This window comes from Bidens hawaiensis, unplaced genomic scaffold (assembly GCF_021521415.1).
Source record: "Bidens hawaiensis isolate Kalapana, Puna unplaced genomic scaffold, B.hawaiensis_p1.1 tig00000760_1, whole genome shotgun sequence".
Lineage (NCBI taxonomy): Eukaryota > Viridiplantae > Streptophyta > Magnoliopsida > Asterales > Asteraceae > Bidens > Bidens hawaiensis.
The window spans coordinates 11,119-37,943 of NW_027491043.1; the positions used below are offsets into that span (position 1 = coordinate 11,119).

The 26,825-nt window shown below is 33.5% G+C and overlaps 3 protein-coding genes across 3 annotated transcripts; 2 read left to right on the forward strand and 1 right to left on the reverse strand.

Moving 5' to 3' along the window:
- Window positions 1-8,166: 8,166 nt before the first annotated feature.
- LOC143534046 (uncharacterized) lies at window positions 8,167-10,992 on the forward strand. Its single transcript, XM_077028651.1, has 2 exons — window positions 8,167-8,750; window positions 10,649-10,992. The coding sequence occupies exon 1, from the start codon at window positions 8,167-8,169 to the stop codon at window positions 8,743-8,745; it is 579 nt and encodes a 192-aa protein (XP_076884766.1). The 3' UTR covers window positions 8,746-8,750; window positions 10,649-10,992.
- Window positions 10,993-14,569: 3,577 nt separating this feature from the next.
- Window positions 14,570-16,883, forward strand: LOC143534055 (cyclin-H1-1-like). Its single transcript, XM_077028657.1, has 14 exons — window positions 14,570-14,657; window positions 14,736-14,797; window positions 14,870-14,920; window positions 15,005-15,083; window positions 15,156-15,274; window positions 15,380-15,453; window positions 15,545-15,665; window positions 15,766-15,834; window positions 15,959-16,000; window positions 16,082-16,159; window positions 16,257-16,315; window positions 16,402-16,486; window positions 16,577-16,665; window positions 16,749-16,883. The coding sequence occupies exons 2-14, from the start codon at window positions 14,738-14,740 to the stop codon at window positions 16,780-16,782; spliced, it is 960 nt and encodes a 319-aa protein (XP_076884772.1). The 5' UTR covers window positions 14,570-14,657; window positions 14,736-14,737; the 3' UTR covers window positions 16,783-16,883.
- A 4,317-nt stretch (window positions 16,884-21,200) lies between these two features.
- LOC143534065 (replication protein A 32 kDa subunit B) lies at window positions 21,201-23,641 on the reverse strand. The gene is made up of 10 exons (XM_077028665.1): window positions 23,517-23,641; window positions 23,335-23,445; window positions 23,173-23,270; window positions 23,056-23,097; window positions 22,858-22,935; window positions 22,709-22,787; window positions 22,508-22,594; window positions 21,598-21,677; window positions 21,435-21,503; window positions 21,201-21,353 (listed from the first exon to the last, which is right to left on the reverse strand). Exons 1-10 carry the CDS (start codon window positions 23,619-23,621, stop codon window positions 21,269-21,271), a joined length of 834 nt encoding a protein of 277 aa, XP_076884780.1. The 5' UTR covers window positions 23,622-23,641; the 3' UTR covers window positions 21,201-21,268.
- Window positions 23,642-26,825: the final 3,184 nt, after the last annotated feature.

A 26,825-nucleotide genomic window follows, 5' to 3' on the forward strand; every position in this document is an offset into this window, starting at 1 on the left:
ATGAAAATTGAGTTTTAAACGGTGTTGAGATAGATGGTTGAAGTACTTCGGGAACCACCCGTATTTGCGTACTTCACCCAACTATTCAACTAAAACACAATACGGAAAACCGAGTTTAGCCACGTATCACCGTGAATTCGGTTATAAATTAAGGATGTGATCGTCACATGACCACGGGTGATATAATGAGGGTAGTAGATTCGTGAACGTTTGGTGTGATACGCTTTGGCCTAACAATTTTCACACTCACACCTCACCCCCCAGGAAGGCAACCAGGTCTCACGGCTGATTGAGATGTATGCGCATTGCACTTCCTTAGGCTCGCAAGCCTTTGTGTCAAGGGATCGGTGTAAAGGTGTGTCCCCCCTTACAGTACGTTTCTGTTACACGAATCATCCTCAAGGAGAGGGGAGGTAAAAGCTAGAATTATTAAGGAATTTCCCGATTAAAAATCGTCCTAAAATTTTGAAAAATGATTTTGAGGCATAGCCTCGGAATAAGTGTGTGCTTTCGTGTACATTTGCATATGATAAAACAATTTAAATAAATTAAGCTATGTACACAAATTTAAACAAATAGGGTGCACGTATAGGAACACGTATCATGCTACTAGGCCGTTACGTTTAACCACCTATCTTATAGCCTTCGGCTCTGATACCAATCTACCATACCCCAACCTAAGGCGGAATATGTCGGGGCGCGACATAATTGTATCATAGCTTAAAAGACATTAAAGTATAATACACGTGTCAATATCTAAATTATTCATTTCATATATCAAGTACGCAAAGCACAACATTGTCTCAAAAGAAATAAAAATTACAAGTGAAAAATAATTAATTTCATCTAAAAGTCTTTATCCGTCATGCAACCTAAAGTCCAACCCTCATACGCCGTCTGAGTAGCTCGTTATCTATGTGATTCGAGTGAAAAAACAATTTTTATATTTATTGTTATGCTAGTTGTAGTAATTCGTATTTATCGCAAGGAATTGTCATTTTTAATATTATATATATTTACACGAAAGCACACACTTATTCCGAGGCTATGCCTCAAAATCATTTTTCAAAATTTTAGGACGATTTTTAATCGGGAAATTCCTTAAGAATTCCCACCTTTTACCTCCCCTCTCCTTGAGGATGATTCGTGTAACGGATACGTAGTAACTGTAATGGGGACACACCTATACACCGATCCCTTGACACCAAGGCTTGCAAGCCTAAGGAAGTGCAATGCGCATACATCTCAATCAGCCGTGAGACCTGGTTGCCTTCCTGGAGGGTGAGGTGTGAGTGTGAAACTTGTTAGGCCAAAGCGTATCACACCAAACGTACACGAATCTACTACCCTCATTGTATCAACCGTGGTCATGTGACGATCACATCCTTAATTTATAACCGAATTTACGATGATACGTGGCTAAATAAAATTTTAAACGGATTGAGTTTTAGAATCCGAAATTTAACGAATGTTACAAATTGGGTTATAACATAGTGAGGATTTTATTCATTATTAAGTTAAGTGTCATTTTCATACTTGAGGTTTGACCAACTACGCAACTTTAGTACCTTTTTTTAAATTTCTTGCAAATCAATACATGACGTTTCCATAATCATGCTATTTTAGTATTCTTCTTTAACCCCGTTTGTCTTTTCCATTAAGTCATGGATCAAATAGTGATTTTTTTCATTTCTCATTTACTTAACCCCTTGGTAAAAAATAAATGAGTTGAACTACTTTTTTTTTAACAAAAATAAACAAACCAAACTACTTTTTTTTAACAAAAATAAGTGATTTGAACCAGCTTTTTGACAAAAATAAACGGACTTAAATACTTTTTTTAACAAAAATAAACAAACCGAAACACATTTTTTTAACAAAAATAAACGAACTGAACTACTTAATAAAAACAAACAAACCGAACCTCTTTTTTTTAACAAAAATAAATGAACCCAAGCATTTAGCAAAAATAAATGAACCTGGCCATTTAAAAAAAAAGGATAAACAAACCGAATTACCATTAAGTTCATAGTTTCCATCATGTATAGTACAGAGGTGAAACATGAAAAATATACATTTCATAAGTCGTGAACTGAAAAGAAAAATATAATTCATAAGTTTTACTTTGTACATTAAATTAATAAGTATTTTGAAAATCACAATTGAAATAACAGACCTAATTTATTTTTATCATTTGACAAATCCCGTGTAATACACGGGTTCAATAGCTAGTACTATAAATAAACTAAAAAAATTAATCTATTTAAATTTTAAATTAAATAGTCCATTATTTATACTATGATTTATAATAATCTTTTTTACTTTTTACTGACGAGCACACACTTTTTACTCTGAATTTACTCTACTCCTAAAAATAATTTATTGCACTTAATAATTAAGTTTTAAATTTATATTTTATAAATATCTTCTATATAGTTTATTCAAAGAAAAACAATTTGGTAATTAAAATAAATGTAAAAGGTAGTGATGACGCGATAATGTTTTTGGGCATTTTTAGGTTTCCTTATTAGAAAACTTTTTAAAGATTTTAAAGAATAAATGTTTTTCTAATGTGGCAGTTGTCAAGACATGTTTTCAAATGTTTGGGTTCCTTATTGGTGATTCGATGCTCTTATGAGCATTATTTTCATTCATGTTGACCACGCATGTATTAATTAATTCCCTTCTTTAGCCTTTAATAGGCTAATCCAATTTTATCATTTGAATTTATGTTGTCAATGATGGAAGAGATGAATCTTTCAAACAGCTGAAAATGTAATAGAAATAGCGAAATGAGGGTGTGGATGCAAAATGCTCATCTCTACGTATAGACCCAAGATTGATATGATCGTGCCAACAAAGGAGCATGATCGTGCCCTTTACTGATGCTCCTAGGGCACTTCATTGGAGATTCATCAAACCATGTCTAAAAGCTGCATGAAAAAGTTCTTCGAAACTGACTAAAAATTAGTAGCAAGTTGCAAATGACCATTAGCGGTAACTGAAATAATGCAACTTCTCAACCAATGGCAAAATTGTCATCGGTTACAAGCATGCATTTGTGGCAAATTGACTATCATCGACAAATGGGCAGCTAGTGGTACCACTGATGAAGCTGTATATTGAAGTTATCACTGATATAACTAGTATACATGTCATAGTTACACCTTAACTATCATAGATTTTCATGGAAGATTGCTGCATTTCACCCTAACCTTTGTAATGATTCAACTATGTATAAAAGTAACCATCTGATTTAATTTATACAAGGAATTTTCAATTTTATACTTTCTTTTTTTTTTCACGGTGAAAAAACATATTGTTGTTTAAGAAACACATTCACTCTTGTTTAATTATTGATTTTTTTATCTATAAAATACTTAAATTTAAACGAAACTACTAAATAACCGGAGCCATACAACATAGGAAAGTTTCATATTTTCAAAGTAAATTAAATAAATGATAAAAAAACCCAAAATTGTCTGTTCAAACTTCAAGCCATCAATCATGAATCATCTCACTATTAGATCACCCACAACACAAGGTGTGTGGGTACCCTTCGAGTGACGTGGCAAGGGATGGACGAGGAGGCAAAGGACGATAGCGTTGCAGGGAAGTTTGTTGGCGAAGTTTATGCCTGCAAAGCTGGAGGCGGACGGGGGAGGTGGACCCTCTCTCTCACTCTCTCACATTACATATATACATACATATTATATGTGTGTGTGTGTGTATATATATATAAATTTTTAATATAAGATCCTTAATATGGCCGTGGAGGTTTGATGCTATGGAAAACGTGTGGAGTTTTAAGAAAAGTTTAGCATATGATATGGCATTAATGCGACAATTTATGGCAATTTACTTCTACGGATTTTTTCCAGTTTTTTAATCTAAGGACAATTGCATATTCCTCCTTCCTAACTCTTTAAATGCATATTTACCAAACCCATAAATTGAATTGCATATTTCCCCCTCTATAGTTTTTTAAATGCATATATATCCAATTCATAAATTTTATTACATATTTCCCTCCTCTCAAGCTTTTTAAATGTATATTTACTCAATCCATATATTCAATTGCATATCCCCCTTTATTAACTAAAAAAATTACAAATTTACTCATTTTAATTTATTTTATTAGAAATAGCTTCTATAATAATTATTATTTTACTTATGTCTCTAACTAGTTTTTTTAATATGTTTTTAACTGTGCCTTTCATGCTTAGTGTGTATATATATATATATATTGCATTTCACTTAGCTTTCTATATTCGCTTTTTTTGGCGTTTTTACTTAGTTACTTGTAACATCCTACTTTTGTTAATATTAAATAAATGAAATTTTGTTAGTTTAATGGTGTGTTATTGTTTAGTTATGTTGGGTATGGGTTTAGGAATGGGCTAGGGAATGGATATGGGCTTTAAGGCTCATAAACTTGAAGTATATAAACTCCATAAGCTTGGAGATGCCAGACTCTCACTTATTTTCCATCACCCTACTCCTATACACACTCAAGAACACACACACAAACACTCTCTTTCAAGCCCGTATCCAAATCCGAGTTAAAGGAAGGAAGCTTTCGTGCTCAAGTATCCTCAAACAACAAGAAACACGTCAAGATCCACGGGTTGGTTCAAATCCGAACCAAACCCCCGAAACCTGTGAGGTATGTTTTGACGAAAATGGAAAGTTTTAGACATTGGTTGATCTTAAGATTTGTTATGAGGGCAAATCGGACCTTGTAGTGGTAGAAAAACGTAAATTTTATAGTAAGTGACTTAACGGGTGCGATATGGGACGAACAAGTGACTTTCGGGCTATGTAAAAAGAGAGTAGACAGAGTTGTTACGACCCAGAACTAATTAAAAGGGTAAATCGGGTCATAAGGAAGGGTCACGGAGGAAAATGGCTGAAAAATGGTAAATGAAGAAAGCGGTGAATCGGATCACACAGAGCATGATCGCATCACACAAGCATGCGATGCGATTTGTTAGAGAATGTGATGCGATTCGTTAAAGAATGCCATGCGATTGGATTGCATCATGCGATGCGATTGGATTTCATCCATGCGATGCGATTGGCTTGCATCATGCGATGTGATTGGATTTCATCCATGCGATGCGATTCATTTGGTTCCATGCGATGCGATTAGATTTCGTCCATGCGATTGGTTTCATATGCGATTCTAATAAATTTTTGACAAAGACTTATTAACGAAAATAAAATTTTTCAAGCTGACCTGGCAGCTCGACCCTAGCCAGGTGCTCTGCCCCTTGGACCCTGCTAGGGGCTACCGCCCCTAGACCCTGCTGCCAGGGGCGCTGCCCCCCGGACTCTTGTTTGTTAGGGGCTTCACTACCCTAAAATTACGATATGATTAAGAGTAGTTAGGTGATGCTTGTAATTTGTACACAGTTAATCGTGCCCCGCTGAGGAGAGCTATCAGAATCAATTCCAAAAGAACAGGATTCAGGTGAGTTCTAGCCCCTTTCCTTGTTATGTTTTTTGGGGGCTGCGTGCATACTCCTATATAATTAGTTAACGTACTTACCTTAGGTGGTAAGCGAGTGCCACATGTATGCGTTATATATGATATTGCGTGTTATAGAAAAAGTTAGAGTGTGCACATAAAGGTTTGTGAAAGAATATACTTAAAAGTATGGGATGGTGTATAGATATTATGGAAAGAATGGACCAGACCCTTATAATATCTGGGGGTAGGGACCAGACCCTTATAATATCTGTGATGATATGGACCAGACTCTTATAATATCTGTGATGATAGGGACCAGACCCTCATAATATCTATGACGATAGAGACCAGACCCTTATAATATCTGTGAGGTATAGGACGAAAGGCTCTTAAAACGATAATTATATATGTAATATGAAAGTTAAAAATGAGAAGGTATGAAAGGATGCATGTATGAATGTATGAAAGTATGAACGAAATACATAAGCAGGTCAAGTATATAATATGTATCTTCGAATGCGTATGTGTATGTAATGTATGTTGCCTGATTAACTAGAGCTCACTCAGGTAACTGACTTTTAGTATGCACGCAAGCAATAGGTTGAAGCAGTTGGCTTGAGGGAGACACATGGCATGATTCGAAGAGGCTGGAATCTATGAAGAAGTGTCATAATATTTTATGTTAATGTTTATCATAAGACAACTTGAATGTTTAAGACAAGAATTAATGTTTTGTAACGTAATGTTTGAAGTTTTAATTATTCAGCGAAAATTTTAATTAACTCATAGAATTGTGTTTATGAGTAAATCCAACACCAAATGTAGGGCACCGGGATCTGGGCCTTACATTACCTTTTTTTTGGGTTTTTTTCATTGTTTTTTATGTATCACGGGCTTTTGAAGTAACAACAATCCTAAATATTAAACAGTACAATAATTGATAGGGTGCAAATGCACTGAGTCAAGCGCGAGCTCGACTAGACTTGAGCGCAACTCATCTTTACTCATGAGGGCTTGAGCTCGGATTCGGCTCGTTACGAGCGTTTTTTCTTAAACTCAAGCTCGGCTCTTGAGTTGTTTTTTTCTTTTTAAATTTTGCAAAAAAAATCTTAAACTAGCCTAAACTTAGCTCTTTAGCACCATAAACAAGCCAAAGCTCAGCTCGAACTCGCCTGTGACGTGTTAATACATAAAAGTCAAAAAGAGGTTAAAGTTAAAAATACAAAAGGTTCGTTAAGGCTCGACGAGCCTAAAAGAACTTCCATACAAGGCTCGAGCTCAGGCTCGATAACTAAACGAGTTTTATTTTAAGGTTCGGGTTCGAATCGAGCTCAAAAAATCTATGTTCTTTTTGAGGTTTTAATCGATTCGAGCTCGAGTATTTCACGAACAGCTCGACTCTGCATTCCTAGTGATGGAGTAAAACTTTGACATTTATGTTTTCATTTGAAGGATTATCACTCATCTTATTTATAACTGTTGTTACTTTAAAAAGCTCGAGATAGTAAAAAAATAATGAAAAATGTAAAAAAAAAGTATTTAAGCAAAACCGAACTAAGTGAAACGCAAAAAAGAAAAAAAATTAATAAATAATAATAATAACGCAAGACACTGCGTAAAAATAAAAATAAAAGAAAAAAAAAACTAATTAAGGTAAACATGCAATTTTTAATGTTTTAGTTAAATTAAGAGTATAATAATTATTATATGAATTATGTTTAATAAAATAAATTAAAATGGGTAAATCTTTATATTTTTTTAATTAAAAAAAAGAAAATATGCAATTGAATTTATGAGTTAGATAAACATGCATTTAACAATTTAGAGACGTAAATATATGCAATTAATTTTATAAATTAGATAAATATATATATTTATAAAGCCAGAGAGAGAGAATATACAATCGAATTTATAAGTCTGATAAACATGTATTTAAAAAAAATTTAAGAGAAGAAAATACAGTAGAAACTCGATAAATTAATTTTTGATTATTTAATAAACTCTCTAAGATAATATTTTTTGCCGGTCCCGACTCGGGGATAAGGTGCTAAATTAATAATTCGCTAAAATTATAAGATAATACATTTTTGATAATTTCTTTAGACCATATATAAAATATAAATTAATAATTCCTTATATATAGCATATTACATGAATGATTTCTTGAAAAATGACTCAATTGTCTTTTGTTTTTTGTTGAAATCAATTTCCCCTTGAATCTCGTCTCTAAGTTTCCTTAGCATGGTAAGAACTTCTGGTGTTGTTTTCTCATAGCTGAACAAGAAATTGTTCAATGTGATTGCCGCTTTAATAGTTTCGTTTCGCGAAGGGGGTTCAATTGTAGAACTTTCATCATCTTCTTCATTGATATCATCTTTATTAATTCCAATAACACTTTCAATAATTTCTTCATCAGTCAACAACTGTGCAACTACGTTTTCTTCTGGGTGAGTCAGAACATTCTACTATAAATTAATAAAATATTAATTAATAATTATTAATTTATCGATTAATTAATAACTTTTTTAATTAATAAATTTTGATGGTTGCCAAATGTATTATTTTATAGAGTTTATCCTGTATGCAATTTTCCCATTTATATATATACTGTCTTTTTGCTACTGTAATTACCCTCCCCCCCCCCCCCCCCCAAAAAAAAACCCTAATTCCCCTGACCCTCACCTTCATTCACCATGGGCGATCGGAGAGACCGAGACCACAGAGACAGAGACCGAGATCGTAAACGAGACAGAGATGACCGTGACCGTGATCGTCACCGCCATCGACACCTCGACCATGACCGTGACCGAGACCGTTCTCACCATACCAGGTCACGAACTCGTTCTCCCGACCACCGCCGATCACGTTCTCGATCCACCGACCGACACCGTAGTAGTAGAAGAACTCACCACCGTACTCCATCCCCAGACCACTCTCGGAAGCGTCGTAAGCACGGCGATGACGAGCGTGCTGCGGCTGTGGTTTCGGATTTTGTGGATGAGATTGTGAAGGAGAAACAGCAGCAGCAGCAGAAGAAGAAGGATAAGGAGGTGGAGATGAGTGACGTGGATGCGGGCGGTGAGATGGATGCCAATGAAATTGAGATGATGAAGATGATGGGGATTCCGGTTGGGTTCGATTCCACTAAAGGGAAGCCGGTCGAAGGGAATGATGTCAGTGGGATTAGAGCTGTCACCAAAAGACAGCCGAGGCAGTACATGAACCGTCGCGGTGGGTTTAATCGCCCCTTGCCTGCTGAAGTTAACCGTTGATTCAGGTTCAGGTTTTGTTTTCTTTTATTTTCTTTTTAAGTTTAGTGGTTTTAATATGGAATTGTGCTTTGTTTTGTTTTATTTGGATACATTTGTGAATGAGATGACTCAAATCGATGCATTGGAATTAAGGACATGGTATGCATTAATTATTTGCTTGATATGCCGAGGGCGATGGGTTCATATGAACAAAGTTGTTAGATATGACTTGCCTGCAATTTTGTGAATTGTAATTGGTTACATGCTGATTATATGATATTTCAAGATCTGTGAGGCGTGAGGCGAGAGCTTATGTGAGGCGATGCTCTATGTACTACTAAATCTTTTCATCATTTACGTATCAGCATCCTCCACATTTTAATTTTGGCCCACACGCACATGAAGCCTTGCCTCAAGGTCCCAATGTGTTTTTTTTATCTCCTCACTCGCTTTTCTAATCCAAGATGTGAATTTCTTGGTGGTTTGTGTTTCTAATATTGTTTGGTTGTTTGTTCTTGTTTTGTCATTCAGTCATTTTATATTATTTTGTTTTCAAATACTCTTTGGTCATTCTTATTAGTATAATGGAAAGCGAGCTGTACTCTTCGCATTAACTTAGTTAAACTGAACTGAGGTTGCTAGAACGAGTCCAATGTTGCCAATACGGCTACATGACACTTAAGTTTTTTGTAGGGAAAAATGACTGCTTTTGCATATTTTATACGTATATGAGACACCTTGGAACATAGTCAAACCACAGATGATTTCTTGCGTGAAAACCTAGGTTAGAATGGCTGAATGCCGATACCACTAAATACCGTTAATTCACACAAATAGATGATGTATGAAGCATTCTGTTAAAGTGTCAAACTTAAGATATTACAAATTTAATGAAGTGGAACATGACGCAAAGTACCCTTTAAGAACACAAAGCGCCAATATAACAGAAGAATCTGTAGAGAGGGAAAAAGATTGAATAACTATTAACGATGTACTGTCATTGCTTCATTTCAAGTTCAACATCTGCTCGACCTGTTTTTTTTTTTCTTTGATTCACTGGTTTGCAATTCTACATTTAAGTAGTTTGCCCATTTATTGCTTTTAATAATTTCACGACTTGAATGAAAGTTGAATGATTGACCAGTATACAATGTAAATGGCACCAAGCAGATGGTCATTCATTGTATAAAATCTATTAGGAGTCATAGGAGCAAAGGCTTGTTTCTCCTCTAAAGAAGAGTTTAGTCTCATTTTAATTTCAAAAGGGGCTTATGAAAGCCTGAATTTGAGACTTTTGAGTATTTTATCTTTTTTAAGCATTGAGTTTGAAATTTCACTGTTCTCTTTTATTCTTTTTTTTTCTCTTAGCCGCTTATGGGATTGTATGGCCTAAAACATGGAGCGCCTATTTTTCAGAATTATTTTAAATCAGATGTTAGTTCGTTTTGAGAGTTTTAGTGTTTCGATTCTCCTTGTAACATGTATTGCCTCTGTTCCACCAATGCACGGCATGAGCATCCAATCAATTTCAGCCACCAACAGTCACCGATCAGCAGCTGCGGTTTCTGTTTTTGTTCATCGCTTCTAAAACAAGATAGTTCAGCTTGTTTTGGTCACCATTGGGTTACTTGTTTTACGAGAAATCTTGTTTTAGTGTTATACTCCTAAAACTGAATTCAAATTGTGTTTTATTAGTTATATGTTCCACGTTAGTTAATGGTTAACTAAGGGAAAATATGCTCCATGTTCCACATTACACATAATTGTGCATGTGTGCCATTATGCACATAATTAGGCTTTTGAAAGAGCTGCAAATGCTCTTTTTATTTCGATTAGATATGATAGTTATAGTCTTCCATTTTATCTAACTCATCAGATAATCCTTTGAATGAAAATTAATTGTTTCATGTTTTGGTCTCTGTAGGGATATTGATTCTTCTATTTAGATTTGAGAGCTGAAAGTTTAATGCTTGAAGACACAACAAACTCATCCATTGATAGGGCAACGTCAAGAATTTTAATGTCATCAATTCTTGTAAGTTACTCAATATGTTTTTTTTGAGGATTTCTGCCAGTGTGTTCAAGTTTGTGTAGGGTGATTTGCTTTGTAACTCATTTTCTTCTACTATATGCACATCCTACAATGTGGTCATGTACGTTTCATCCAAAATCGGTGCTTGTATTTTAGATTCATGATTTTAGTGCGTCACGCTTTCACATTTGTTGAACAAGCCGGCCAGTTAGTCATACCCGGTCCGGTAGCTTGTTTATATAAACTTACTAGTTTCACTTATTTATTTCCATTTCTAGCTTTCTACTTTGCTTTGCAAGGAGTAATGGGTAGCTGACCTTATGTCATGTGAACATTTGGAATCTGCAATATTTTGTGTTTGTTATTTGTTCTTTAACCAAAGAGGGGTATGAAAGGCTGCTGAATTTATTAACAGGTGCTGACTCAGACTTCTTTAGGGTCAGTATCTGCAAAACCATTCAAGAATTGTTACAAATGTTGCAAGTTAAATAGAACCTGTGTTCATTTGACCACAACAGTCAAAACTTTAGCTAACATGAAATCAGAAGTGCCATAAAAGTTGCTATCTTTGACACCAGGATCATGTGTGTGTGATACAATTGAATCTAGGGACTAGATTGCTAACGAGCATAGGCTGGTCTTCCTGACTTGTTTGACTGGCAAACCGGTCAATGAGCTCATGTTAGCTTTTTAGCTCTTGAATTATTTTATTAAAAGTTGTGAGGATTTTGTAGCGCATGGTCTGTCAAGCTTTCTGTCTTGAGGAACCCCGCTAGCATAGCGTGTCTTAGCAGTTTCTTTACATTATAACGTGTCGGTAGTTTTTTGCATTTGTCATTTGTGTTCAAGCGGATGTTGCAAACTTGTCATGTTGGGTATGCTCAGTAGTGATTCAATATAGATTCAGATCTATGCAATTTGGTCAAACACGGATTCCGATCTATACTTGTATGATAAAGTTCAGTTTTTAAGTTCTATTTAATCGTTTTATGTTTTTTTATCATCATTTTTCTTCCTGACTATAAAAACAAGAAAAATACATGATACCCGTATACTACAACAAAATACATGCCATAAGAATATGTGGATGGAACACAAACGCACCGATAATCCGATATATATGCATGATATGCATTACAATCTAACCTATTTTGTTTAAATCCAAACAAACAGATTTTATATCCGTTTGTACATGTAAAAAGATAAACATGAAACTACTTGACATGTATCGACTGCTGGATTACCTTCATAGTTGGTGATTGGTGCATAGTTAACAAAGAATTGCAAATCAAGGCCAAAATAAAGATAAAAATGGGGAATTCGATGGTTTTAAGACTATCGATGGTATATTGGTGTCGAGATTTGTCTTCAGAGCAAGTTTAATTAAATTCAAGTATTCAACATGCATATTGCAAAATGACATGCATGTAATATGATTAAACCATCTCCAATAGGGAGGGGTGGTGGGCACCTGACGGCCTTCACATCGGCCGCCCAGCCAGCCCTTCCAACTCCCCTCTTCCTCTGATTCAGCCTCTTTCCTCCACTCTTATAATTTCATTCATCCATACCCTTGCAAAAGGGCGGTGCCTCATAGGCACTCAACTCCAATCAAGCCCTTCCAACGGGCGCTTCCGCCTCAACTGCGTAGTCTTAATAAAAAATAAAGTAGACATACCAAAGAACAAGAAGAAACACTCATTTAATTTGGTTAGGCATTCATCTAACTTTTTGGGTACATAATTGTTAATTAGTTACAGAAAAGGTGTCAATATTTCGTCAAACGCAGTAACTTTACATGTAAGAAACAATGTGTAAACGATACTTCACTTACAGAATATATACAACTATACATGTGTTATATATTAGTATAAAACTCTCTGCACTATTGCTCATAAGTTTTCTTACATTAAAACTCGAATGCACTTCTATCCAAGTTATTTTCGTAGATTCAATTGATTTCCAAACACATCAAAAATCTTGACATTTCCAACAAGTCTAGCAGGTTATGCCAAATTCCTCATGGTCAAAGGTGTCAATCGTGTTGGGCTGGCAGAGTGACGGTTTTGTCAGTTGGATTGTTCAACCCGAACAACCTATATATTTTATTTGTATCAAAAAACATCAACCATGTCCGGCACACACTTAAATTTGTGTAACCCGAACATAACTCGTTTAACCCGTTTATTTAAATGTCTCAAACACATTGATGGGCTAGCGGGTGATAACCAAGTTTTAATGGCAAATCCATGATTTTTATCAGTGAGGGCAAAAATAAGCTGTGTTAGAACGTGCCAAGCCAAAATGGGTCGGGGTAAAAGTTACATAAAATCATAGTGAAAGGTCAAACACTTTAACTGTGCATGAGTTTGAGAGTTGTCAAAGGGTTAACCTCGCAAAATGACGCTACTAAAGGATTGCAGCATAGATGAATTTGTCAGTAGACCATTTAGTTGATTTTGATATTGTTAACAATAAAATTTAATACTTTCTTTTCCTCAAAAACACAATGGGGTTTGTCTCGGACTTGAAACTGACATGCACCTCTACGGCTCCACATCTACTTCTAAATTAAAGTAATTTATAATGGCGTTACTTTATTCCTTGTTATTTCACATTTAAAAATTCAAAATGCTAAATTTACCCGCATGAAATGCACGGAGATTAATCTTACAATGAAATAACATAAACAAACAAGTTGAAGATAGAAACAAAACAAATAATTTTGGAACCTTCCATATCAAACTTGATTCTGGTTATCGAAATCACAAAATCATATTCAATTCATACAATAATATCGAACTTTATTTTGGTTTGCAAGTGGCAACCCCGATTGTCCCAAGTCTCACTTCTAATTTTAATATTCGAATTCTGATGGTCCTTTACAGCTCACTTCTTTATTTTCGTTTGTTAATGATTTAGGTGTTTTTAGTCCATCATTGTAATTTGTCAGATTCATGGTTTTATGGAAAAAATCTAATACATGGTGGGCTCGTAAAATACTTGAAGATTGCCTGAATTTTTAAACCAGTTTTTACATTATGATTCTCTACAAGTGTAAAAGCTCATTAAAAGTTCAATGGGGGGCTTACGTGCCCTGGGTCGTGTTTAAATTCGTCCCTGCAAGTTGTAAACATGTTGATACAGTTGGTGAGTTTTAAAAATGAGTTAAATAGGTCATAAACGGGTTAGCGGTCACAAATGTGATAACTAAACTGATCAACCTGAACGAGACCCATTTTTTAAACATGTTAGATATGTCTACCCAAAACTTCATTATTTTGTATGTTAAGGTTTTATAAGAAATTCTCACCCTGGTTTTGACCATGATGTTAATTGGTCATCTAACAATAAATCGTTAAGCCAATAAGCTAGTGGTAAGAGAGAGACCTGGTGCTTCATATGATCTAGCCATCTAGGTTTGATTTATGTCTCCGGTATTTAGTTTCAGAATAAAAAAAAAAAACAATAAACCGTTAATATAGACGGCTCGTGGTCTAACTCATCCAAACCGGTTCAAAATCCCTCATTAGCAAACCCCAACCACCACCACCGCCACCAAGCTCATCACTCTCTCCGCCGCGTCTCAGTCTTTTATCATATCTCGGTTTACTTCACTCAAAACTTGCTCGTATCTACAGCCACTCCAAATTAGGGTTTGTTCTTTCTCTTTATTCAATTCTTCTATACCAACGCAAATTTTGTCAAGTAATAACATCCAGAACAGTGTTATATTATATCAAATTTAGTTTCTGTATATCGATTTGCCCTAATTTTATCGTTCCTGTTTTAGTTTAATTGAAGTGAATCAGGTTGTAGAAGAAGATATTGAAGCTTTCATTCTAACTATTGCTGGTGGTAGCTGCTTACATACATTTTTGTTTGATTAAATTATACTAAGGTTGATCGTGGTATTATTCATTTTATTTTGTGCTATGTTGAGACCACAATGTAACTTATTAATTTATCTTCTTTCTAGCAATGGCTGATTTTTTAACTTCGACTCACCGAGCCAAGTGGATCTTCACTCCCCATGATTTGGTACACAATTATCATATACTGCAATTAATGTTGTATTTTGTATCAAAGAAACTAATTCAAATTTCTGTGTAGAAAGACAAGTACAAGGCTGCTAATCATAGAGCAAAACAGATGCTGGAGAAGGTATGGAACACATTAGTATTCGATAACATATTATTGAGTTTTTTGGTTTATTATTCTGACAATTTGTTAATCTGATGTGTTAAGTATGGAGCAACAAGGGTGGATGTTGATCTTGATGGCTCATTGGCGTATCCGGACCTTCAAGTTGATGTAAAGGAAAATGGTATTTAGCAATGATACTTGATTCACTTTGCTCTTCTATTAGCTGATTACTATTTACTTTAATTGTCATTAGCCGAGAAGCATTCTCGTGTAAAACCTCTTAAGGTTGACGAGGAACAACTCATCCGTGCATTTTATGAGTTCAAAATTCAAGATGTATGTGATGCCTTCAAATTTCCTCGAAAAATACAGGTGCTTTTACTTTTTAAAACTTTTTTTTTTCTTTAACCAAGAAATTAAATGTTCACAAGTTTACGTTTTGGATTATTGTTGTATTTTCTTTTTTATGGTTTGTAGGCAACAGCACTCATATATTTCAAACGATTCTATCTGCAATGGTCAGTGATGGAACATCATCCAAAAGACATCATGTAAATTAATCTGCACTCATTTTCCTTGAAAAGAAAATATTACATATGCGTATTTGTATATTTTTTTATGCTTATATGCACGTTTAAACAGGTTGACTTGCATATATACGGCATGTAAAGCAGAAGAAAATCATGTATCAGCTGAAGAGCTTGGTAAGGGTATCGATCAGGATCATCAAGTGATTCTCAATAATGAGATGCTTGTTCTTCAGGCATGAAATATCTCACATGACTATTTTGTTATATATATATATATATATATATATATATATATTCACTTTCATTTTAAACCTTAGTTTGCTTCTATTGTAGTCTCTCGGATTTGATCTTATCGTTTATTCGCCTTACCGCTCAATTGACGGTTTTATTAGTGATATGGAGGTTGGTTTGCCCATTTCTCTGCATCATTGTTCTAAACTTCTAAAAACTTCCAGAAACTTCTGTTCTTGTATTTGTTTATTTCATTCTGTTCAGCTATTGATTTGCACTTATGCTGTCCTACTAGGATTTTATCTACTCAAACAATGGTCAACTTCAACATCTGAAGGTGCATATTCTTTATTTGAATTTATGTAGATATAACTTATAAGTAATCATTGGATTATAGTTATTATTATTTAATATATAGGATTTACACGAGACTGCTAAGATGGTAGCTGATAAGACAATGCGAACCGAGGCATCTCTTCTGTTTTCTCCTGGTCAGGTATCCATTGCAGTCATATACAGTTCTTTTGTTTAAACTTTAAAAAATTAATAATTAATACATAACTATTTACAAATAAATTGGTGAGCTGGTGTAGCTGGCGTTGGCTGCTCTGCGTAGAGCAAACGAGGAGTACCCACTTGTCAACTTTGAAAGGTAAAGGTTTAATCTTTTTCTTGAATTATTATCATTATTATTAGAATGTAACTGTTTTAAATTTTTAAACTTGTGTTCTTATGCAGATACCTGAACAACATTCTCTCTTGTCAACATCCCGCACGACCTGTTCCCGAGCTCACAAAATATCTAGATGCTATTGACCAGATGGTAAGTATATTTACTCTAATATGATATTATATCCTATAGAAAAATTACAAAATATCTCATTACTTAACTTATACTTGGTGGATTATATAGGTAAATAATCTTGTTACGCCTACTGCTGCGGATATGAAACACATTGATAGGAAGCTAAAGTATTGTCGGGATCCAGGATCACACGAAAAGTATGCTCTTATTCTTATTTTCCTTCAAATATAGCCAAGTTTGACTTTAGCAGATACTCATGTTTGACTTTTGTCCATATCAGGAGTAAGAAACGAAAACATAGGTCAAAAGACTGACCTTCACGGAGCTTCAAATTTTGGGTGCAGAGAAGAGTTATCGATTTTCTTTTGGTTATACTATTGCTAAAGATTATATGATGCATTTATGTTATTTCTTTCGGCTATTATTTATTATACTATTTCTTTCGGTTATACTATGAACCTTTGGGAGATGACTTGTTCCTTTGTTAGGTCACTGTACTATTTGTTTTGGGCTGGGTTTTTTTCGCCATACGTTTGTCATGTACTCATGCACTTAGAAAGGTATTTATTTTTAATTTTTAAGGATGCTCGTATTGTTTTGTAATAGCTGTCAACATGTGGTGTAAACAGTGTAGTCCGGCTTGAGCTTGATCTGTTCAACTGTAAAGAACTTGGGTTCGAATTGTTTCGAGCTATACGTCTAAAGCTCAAGTTTAGTTCGAACTTGGCTCATTTATAATTAAGTATGAGACTTAATGTTGGCAAAAGATTGGTTGAGACTTTTTAACACGAAAAACGTGTCGATAGCTTGTACCACAAACTGCATTAGTTGTAAAAAGTAAACAATTATGATAGTAAGAGGCAGGTAATGCCGATTCATAATGTATAGAGTAAGTTACATGTGGTTTTGAGCATTGAACTTTTTCAGCCCAAAAAGAAATATTTTGACATTTCAGCTCTTTACGTTTGAATTTTGTAACCATTTCAGCCCTTGATACTAAGTTACTAACTCTGTATTTTACATAGAAAGCCCACATATGCACATTATTAACATCATTTAATAGATGAGTGTCATGTGTGTCATTTACTTAAATAACTATAAAAGTAGGCAACATATATAATCTTCTTAAAGTTGTTACAATACAGTTTAAAATGTATCATACCAATATAGAAAACTACTTTTACGTTTTACTAGAAATTGCACATAATTGTCACATCAGTAGTGATTCGCCTAGAATAACACTACATGGTATGGTATGGTATGGTTTCCAAATGTAAATGATGGCTTTAGTTTATATGTTTATTATTATTTTAACTAGACATACACACGCGAATAGAGAAGTCATTATTATTATTATTATTAATTATTATCAACCTATTCTAATAAAGTAAAATAAATTGAAACACTTGTCATGTTTTAGTTAATTCTCACAATTTTTTCCCTCCAAAACTAATATACCCTAATTACCTAATATATGTAATAAATCAATAATTATTCACTTTCCTTTTACACTATATTTATATAATATCTATATATTTTTATAAATATAAATATTAACATATTATTTTTCTATACATTTCAAAATACTTGGTGAATTCCAAAAATCAACAACAAATCATGTTTCTCAAATGAAAATTGTTTCGGGTTTTTTGTGGAACTTAAATTTGATTTTATGGGTCAAAAGTTGGTAAATAAATTGTTTGGTACATGTTGACTGCATTTAGGTCAAAATTTATTACAGATTATAAATGAAAATTTTGAGTATTTTTAAAAGTTTGAGAATGCAAAATAGATTTATAGTCAAATTTGTTATGGGTTCAAAGTGTTTGACTTTAAAATGTCAAAAGTATGAGAGTTAGAATTTTAAAGATGATTCGGGTTTCAAGTTCATTTTTAAGGGCATTTTTTGAAATAATCAAAAGGTTCGGGATTTGGCAAATTGACTATTTTTCCCTCAACTATAAAAATTTAAGAAAAGATTGCGAACACTTTCGACATGCCACCCCAATGCCTATCAATACTTCTAACTTTTATCAAATTTGAAATATTTATTTCGACATTAATTTTTCCTTCAATGGTGATCAGAACGTTGTATGGGAAGCATGTCATGCAAAACTATGCTCAAATGAAACAAAATATTCACAAAATCGAATGGGTTAACATGCTATTTTTTACGTTGTCATTATGACAAAGTCGAGAAGCCATCTGAAACTTATCAAAATATTTTTTATGGTGTAGCTTAGAAAAACATAATTCTTGAAAAACATCCATTGCTACAATTTAATATCCTACTTTTCTATGATGGGCGTAAATTGATAAATATATCAATAAAGATAACGCCTCTTTTGTATTTAGGCTAAGTGGTTAGAACTACTCTCGTATGAGAAGTCTTATCTTCGAAATTGGTTCATAACCAAAATTCTTTCCATTATACATATATGCCACCGAGAATACATTTTTCAATAAAAAGAAGCATTCTCGGGTACGATTTTGCACGGACATTTTTTTATTAAGTTCATTTAAAAAAATCATTTTGTTTTATAAATAAAATCAATTTATGTACACATTGTATAGATACAAGCATAGATGTAATACATTTTTTTCATATACGCTATGTAATTATTTGTTTTACTTATAATTTTATAATTTGAATTATCCGTGTGTAACACGAGCTCTAAATGATGGTGATAACTAGGCATCTACACCCACCAACGCACAGACGATGGTGATAATCCGGCGCCGTCACACTACCGCCACCTAGGGTTTCCAAATGATGGTGATAACTAGTTTTAGAGCCGTGTTACACACGGATAATTCAAATTATAAAATTATAAGTAAAACAAATAATTACATAGCGTATATGAAAAAAAATGTAATACATCTATGCTTGTATCTATACAATGTGTACATAAATTGATTTTATTTATAAAACAAAATGATTTTTTAAATGAACTTAATACAAAAATGTCCGTGCAAAATCGTACCCGAGAATGCTTCTTTTTATTGAAAAATGTATTATCGGTGGCATATATGTATAATGGAAAGAATTTTGGTTATGAACCAATTTCAAAGATAAGACTTCTCATACGATAGTAGTTCTAACCACTTAGCCTAAATACAAAAGAGGCGTTATCTTTATTGATATATTTATCAATTTACACCCATCATAGAAAAGTAGGATATTAAATTGTAGCAATGGATGTTTTTCAAGAATTATGTTTTTCTAAACCACACCATAAAAAATATTTTGATAAGTTTCAGATGGCTTCTCGACTTTGTCATAATGACAACGTAAAAAATAGCATGTTAACCCATTCAATTTTGTGAATATTTTGTTTCATCTGAGCATAGTTTTGCATGACATGCTTCCCATACAACGTTCTGATCACCATTGAAGGAAAAATTAATGTCGAAATAAATATTTCAAATTTGATAAAAGTTAGAAGTATTGATAGGCATGGGGGTGGCATGTTGAAAGTGTTCGCAATCTTTTCTTAAATTTTTATAGTTGAGGGAAAAATAGTCAATTTGCCAAATCCCGAACCTTTTGATTATTTCAAAAAATGCCCTTAAAAATAAACTTGAAACCCGAATCATCTTTAAAATTCTAACTCTCATACTTTTGACATTTTAAAGTCAAACACTTTGAACCCATAACAAATTTGACTATAAATCTATTTTGCATTCTCAAACTTTTAAAAATACTCAAAATTTTCATTTATAATCTGTAATAAATTTTGACCTAAATGTAGTTAACATAAACCAAACAATTTAATTACCAACTTTTGACCCATAAAATCAAATTTAAGTTCCACAAAAAACCCGAAACAATTTTCATTTGAGAAACATGATTTGTTGTTGATTTTTGGAATTCACCAAGTATTTTGAAATGTATAGAAAAATAATATGTTAATATTTATATTTATAAAAATATATAGATATTATATAAATATAGTGTAAAAGGAAAGTGAATAATTATTGATTTATTACATATATTAGGTAATTAGGGTATATTAGTTTTGGAGGGAAAAAATTGTGAGAATTAACTAAAACATGACAAGTGTTTCAATTTATTTTACTTTATTAGAATAGATAAATTTTCATATTGTTTTATGTTAATGACACGAATGGCTCTCAAACTTTCTTTTTTTTTTGAACCGCCAACAAACAGAGAATTGCCTAGGTACCCCATACGGGGTGGCCCAATAATAAAAGGCCACGCCAGCTAGCTCACCCTGCCATGCAAAGCCCTTAAGCGCCTCCAACTTATCTTCAGTTTCAGGGAAAACCCACCCGCTCGAAGGCCCACTGGTGGTAAAACCCGAATACTCTTATGATCAAACCCGAGATTACAATGATCCATGTCTTCCTTTCATTGAGCCACTCATGCCCTCCCCAAGTATTGTCCATGAAGATCGAACCTGAATCTCCATTGAAGAACCCTGACTCCCAACCTCCACACCACATGGTGCTCAAACTAAAAAGGAGTGTTATTAATTTGCATATTCAACATCAATGGTTGAAATGTTAAAAAGTGAACTTCTCTGTTCATTAAGTGAGCTTCTCTTTAAGCTAAAACTCGTTGGCTTTTAGCTACCCCCAATCATGAATAGCTCACTTGTCAAATTTGAATTTTATATATAATTCAAGTGAATATTTTAAAACACAGCGGATAGCAACAAATAAAAACATCTTTAATCATACCAACATCATCGCTTAGATAATCTCTTGAACAGGGAACTTAAAAACAAATATTTTGAAACCATTCCATAACTGCAAATGCTAATACGACAAAACCGATCAACCATTGGCAATGGATTTAAAGTGATGATCATCCAGCGCAGTATAGACCATCCCTTCATCTGTCAAACTAGTAAGTGAGGTCCTGTTAAAAACAACACGAGCCTCGGTCAGCATTAATGTAATTTGTGTGTATTGTATGCGCAAAAAAGACCAAGAAAATTACAGAATTTGGTTCAAAGGAATGTTCAGTTGTCTAACAAGTTCATCGTGGTGTACCCCTGTTTCCCTTTGTCTAAAGTACACAAAAATCTCGCATTAGACCATTAAATTTAATCATCTAGATGTAACTACATTTTTATAGTAAAATATAAAAAGAAAATACTTACCTACTAGCCGGCAAAAGCAAATAATCTAACACCCTTCTATCGACTTCATCGAGTCCATCAGCAACAGGTTGACCAGTGTACTAACAGTCAACAAACAAACAGGATGCAGTTAGTTATTCTAGTGGTGGTGACTAAATGAGTGGATTGAGTAATAATGGTAGGCATGTAAACGAACTGAACAAACGAATATGTGACATGTCCGTGTACATGTATAACTTTAACCCAACAAACGTTCAAACACAAACACTTAAATGCATGGGGTTTTCATTTCATTCGTGAAGAAAATGAGTTTGTTTGTGTTCATTTATGTTGGTTTGTTAATAGTATAAACAAACACTTCACGAACGTAAACGAACAAACATAACAGCACGAAGATGAATGAACATAACCGAATGAACACCAGTTAGAAATAAACGTGATTATCAATTTTTTGAGCCTAAACTATAATAAAATTAGACTAAATTGTAGTGGGTATAAATATTTTTTTATGAATATATAAATGAAAGTAAACAAATGTATGCTAACGAACATAAATGAACAAAAGCGTGCGTAAATGAAGAACATAAACGAAAGTTCACAAACGAGACATGCTCGATTGTTTAACTAAATGAACAAAACTTTAGTTTATGTTTTTAACAAACGAACTTCCCACGCAACAGTTCACAAACGATTCACTGTTCACTAAACGTTTTTCGGTTCGTTTACAGGCCTAGAAATGTGTCAAAATGAGTTGGGGCGACCCATTACACATTTTATTATCTTCTTTTAGTTTTATAATATACAATGTGCTAAATGTCCATTCCATATTAATTTTTAGTTAAATCAGCTGGCTTCTTAAATTTAACCTATTATAGATGATACATAACCTGAATCGACCCATTTATAAGTGAAACAGAGTCTATTGACTTACTTGATTTGGTGGGGCAGTTTGATAGGACTGTGTGTTGATAGATGAACTCGGCATATAAGTTTGATTACTGCTGCTAGGTTGTTGTTTCTAACACAGACAAAACATCATATTTGTTAAAAAAAACAAATTCAACTCAAAGTTGCAAAAACTCATGTTTGAATATCAAATAGAGGAAATGAAAATAAAGTTACGAAATCTCACCACTAACTTTGTGTTGTAAGAGTGAACATATATGCATTCAACAAAGTGATAAGTGATCTCATCGAAATCAGTCACCAGCCTATCAACGTATAACTTTCGGTTATCATTAATACTATTTACAACAAGATGACTAAAAGCGAAGATCATACTTGATACCAAAGACCACCAACTGCCTTTTCCCTTGAAAGGATTTCAACTGACCATGAATACGAACATACATGCCTTCCCTAAAACGTAACAAAAAAAGAAAGACAAACAATGTACAAATTCAAATATTCAATCAAACCACATAGCTCAAAACCCAAACTCAAATTCACAAATCAATTAAAAGAAAAATGAAAGCGTACATTATCGATTCCATCTCCTTGGTGTCGATTTGCTCTTGAGCCCTAAAACATCACAAGCACACACCATTACATTGTGAAATCATATAACAAATACAAAACAATGAGCAACTTGCATACCATCGGTTGCACTCAATGCGACCGGTACCGTCATCGAGCACAAATGAAATATCAGTAACCCTCTCAACCTTGTTAATCATCCTCCCCACCAGTTTAACCTAATTTCAACAAAGCACAAAAAATGAACCCAATATTGACAAAATTAACTTTAAACCCACATACATTATTACAGTCAACACCGTCAATGAGAAAGTTAACTTTGTCGTCATTTGACAGCATCGCTTTGCTGATTTGCTTCACGGTTAACGGAATCAGCGTCTGCGTTTCACGATGCTGCATGTGACAAAATCAATCAGTTAATGAAACCCTAACTATTATCGATTAAAATAAGCAACTGATAATACCTTGCTAAGCGCAGAGGGTAAAGGATCCACAGTCTGAGTAGCCTGAGACGGCATATAACCACCGCCGGAGAACGCGGCTGCGCCGTCGAAGTCGTTCCCGTGCATAATTTCCGATCAAATTGAGACTCTATTCCCGCCAATTTCTTCCCCCCTGGCTTTGCCCCGTTTTATAGAAACCCTGTTTGGTCAGACCCAACCCGTCAGTTTGTATATGAGTCTGTAGTCTAGTTTTCTAAAAACCGGTTTTGGAACCGGCCTGATTTAAAAAGCATGCCAAAAAAAAGTCTGGATCTTTTTTATTTTTTTTTGTTTCGGGACTGGTTTGAACCTGACCCTAATTGATTTGATAGGTTCGAACGTTTTACCTCCTAAACATGTTTATTACCTGGGCGAGTTTTTTGCATGCCAATTTTTATCTTTTATTGGCAGGCACGGTTCAGTGTTTGGCAAAAAAAAAAAACGGTTTTATACACCTTTATATGGTTGTATTCAGGTGTGTGATAAGTGTTTTCTTTTTTGAAAGTCGAGGGGTTCAAATCTTGTAGTAGGTAAGTTATGTAAATTTCAGGAGTAAATTAGAAATTGTTCTATTTAATCCACAACTTTGAGAAACTGCTTCCTTGTTCCAAAATTATGCACAAACATAACATGAAAAAATTATGATCGTTTGGTAGGTAAAAGCGGTTGTTGAACATAGTTGTGCAGAAAGTGTTGCACATGAATTAGAGCATTCTCATCCAGTTCTCTATCCCTATATCCATATATATCATATAATTACACTAAAAAATATTATATTTCTCTCTTCTGTTCAATTAAATAATATTTTTTATACTCTTTTCATTACAGTTTTTTCTTTCCACCCTATAATTTACAAAACAATCACTACCTTTTCCCCAAATTTACAAAAAATCACTACCTTTTCTCTCTTCACCCTATAATTTACACTCACAACCCCATCTTATAATTTACAAACTCTCCTCACATAATTTTAGGAAATAGGTTAAGAATGCTCTTAGCGTTCTAAAAGCATGTTAAAGGTGCATGTCTGTCTATATACCCTTGATATGAAACATAAATTTTTGAATTTATTAGGTGTATTTGTCTATTGAAGGGTGTTTTATAGGTTGAAGTACAAGTAAGTGGGTTATGTATGAAATTTCACTAGCAGGTTGATGTATATAAAAATATACATCTTTTAAGCATCAAATAATCTTCAAAACTGCATCTTTTATTGTATTATCTAGTTCAAATAATTACTTATTGCGTTAATTTCTATTTTCAGGTATATTCCAACCTCAAACAAAGAAACAAGTGAGAAACGTGAAGAAAAATAAAGAAAATCAAAGAAAACAGCTTAACACACCCCCATGCTTCAAACAGCACACACCCATGTTTCTCTATTCAAGAAAAGACAAAAATCTGATAGAAAAGGACAAAATCTGATGCCAGCTGGACATGGGGGCGTGCTTCCTGAAGCACGCCGGTGTGGTCACCTTTCAGAAAAGACCCAACAAAATTTATAGCTGACACCAAAAACACGGGGGCGTGCCTCATGAAGCACACTAGTGTGGTGAGTCATCATGTACGATCTGACAGAACAATTAACGCGCTTGGACAGCGGAACACGGGGGTGTGTTTGGTGAAGCACGGGGGCGTGCCTGACTCTCCAGACAACCTATAAATAGGAGTGCATGCTGCATTGTTTCATGGGTGCTTGGAGAGGTTTAGGACGGGTTCTCATTATAAAATACTCATTTTTCACTAGAGTCGAAGATCCATTAGAGAGTTAGAATGCTTGGAGGCTATCATCATCATCCATCACCATTGAAGAAGGAAGATTCATCTATATTGGTTAGATTGTTCTAGTTTAATCATGTGTTTATCATCTTCACTTTCTTTGATGTTTATTATCATGCTCATCATGAGCTAAGCCTCCAGTTACCATCTAAAATCTATGAAGAAGCTTTGTTCTACTTGATAATTATATTGAATAGTGAGTTAGTTTTTGTGAAGTACATGATTATCTTGCAATTATCCTTTGATGGGATATGTTTTGTCACCATAATTCATTTATTCAAGATTGATGATTAACACTCATTTATGATTCACTCATGTTCTTGAAAACTAAAAAATGGTAAAAAGAATATCTTGATATTTATCCAAAACATATGTTCTTATATTGTACTTAGAAATGATGAGATACAAGCTGATATGGGTTAAATTATATATAAATATATAAATACTTTTTATACTTTTAAGCCAAATTTTTATTGAATATTATTAATATTTGGTTCATATATGGTTTTTTAGGTTTTACAAGACAATGAACTAATATGATTAAAATCTCTAATTATTATAATTTGTCTTTTATCACTTAAGGTTAATAATTAACAATTATTTGGTCATATTTAATTATTTACATGGAACAATTGGAAGTTTTATAAAATAATACAACAAATGCTACTGTGTACATGTGAATTAAGAAAGTAAATTGATGGCTCTTTGACTATTTTGTTTACTTGTGGGCAAGTTCAAATATATGGCACACTATTTTTATTCAGAACCCAACTTAACTCAACTTCTTAATAAAAAATTAATTTCTTTCTCTTTCATCTATACAACCTAACCCAACCCAGCTTTTCACTTTTATTCACAACCCAATCCAAATCAATTATTTTAATACATATATCTTATTAGCTTTTAATTTATTCTATAAAATTTAGTAAAATTAATAAAAATATTTATTTTTTAAACAATATTATTTAAGTATAAAAACCATTAAAAAAATAATATCATAATTCTATTAAAAAAAACCTTGAATTTTTACAACTATTAAAAAACAAAATTATATATATAATAATATTAAAAAATGCATATTTTTAAAAGTGCTCCGTTTCTAATAAAAATGATATCGAAATATTCATAAAAATAAATTAAACAAGACTATATTTTTAGATTTTTGAAATAAGTCAAATAATATAAATTATTAAATAAAACTCAAATTATATAAAAACAAATTGTTGGAAAGAAAAAAACAAAAGAATATTTAATTAAAATATGGGTTGTGACCTAGGTTGGGGTTGCAACCCGGGTTATAGTGTGAACATGATTTAATCATTTTATTTATTCATCAAATAGTGTCATGACCTCCTAAGAAGTCATCAATAAAAATAGCCTAAGTCCAACAACTTATTGACCTTATTATGATGCAGGTATTTCTATAAAAAAAATCGTAAAGGCAACAAGAAGAATGCTGGGTGTGGCCCACTAGATCACCACATAATAAGAAAACGTATAATTGAAGTAGGA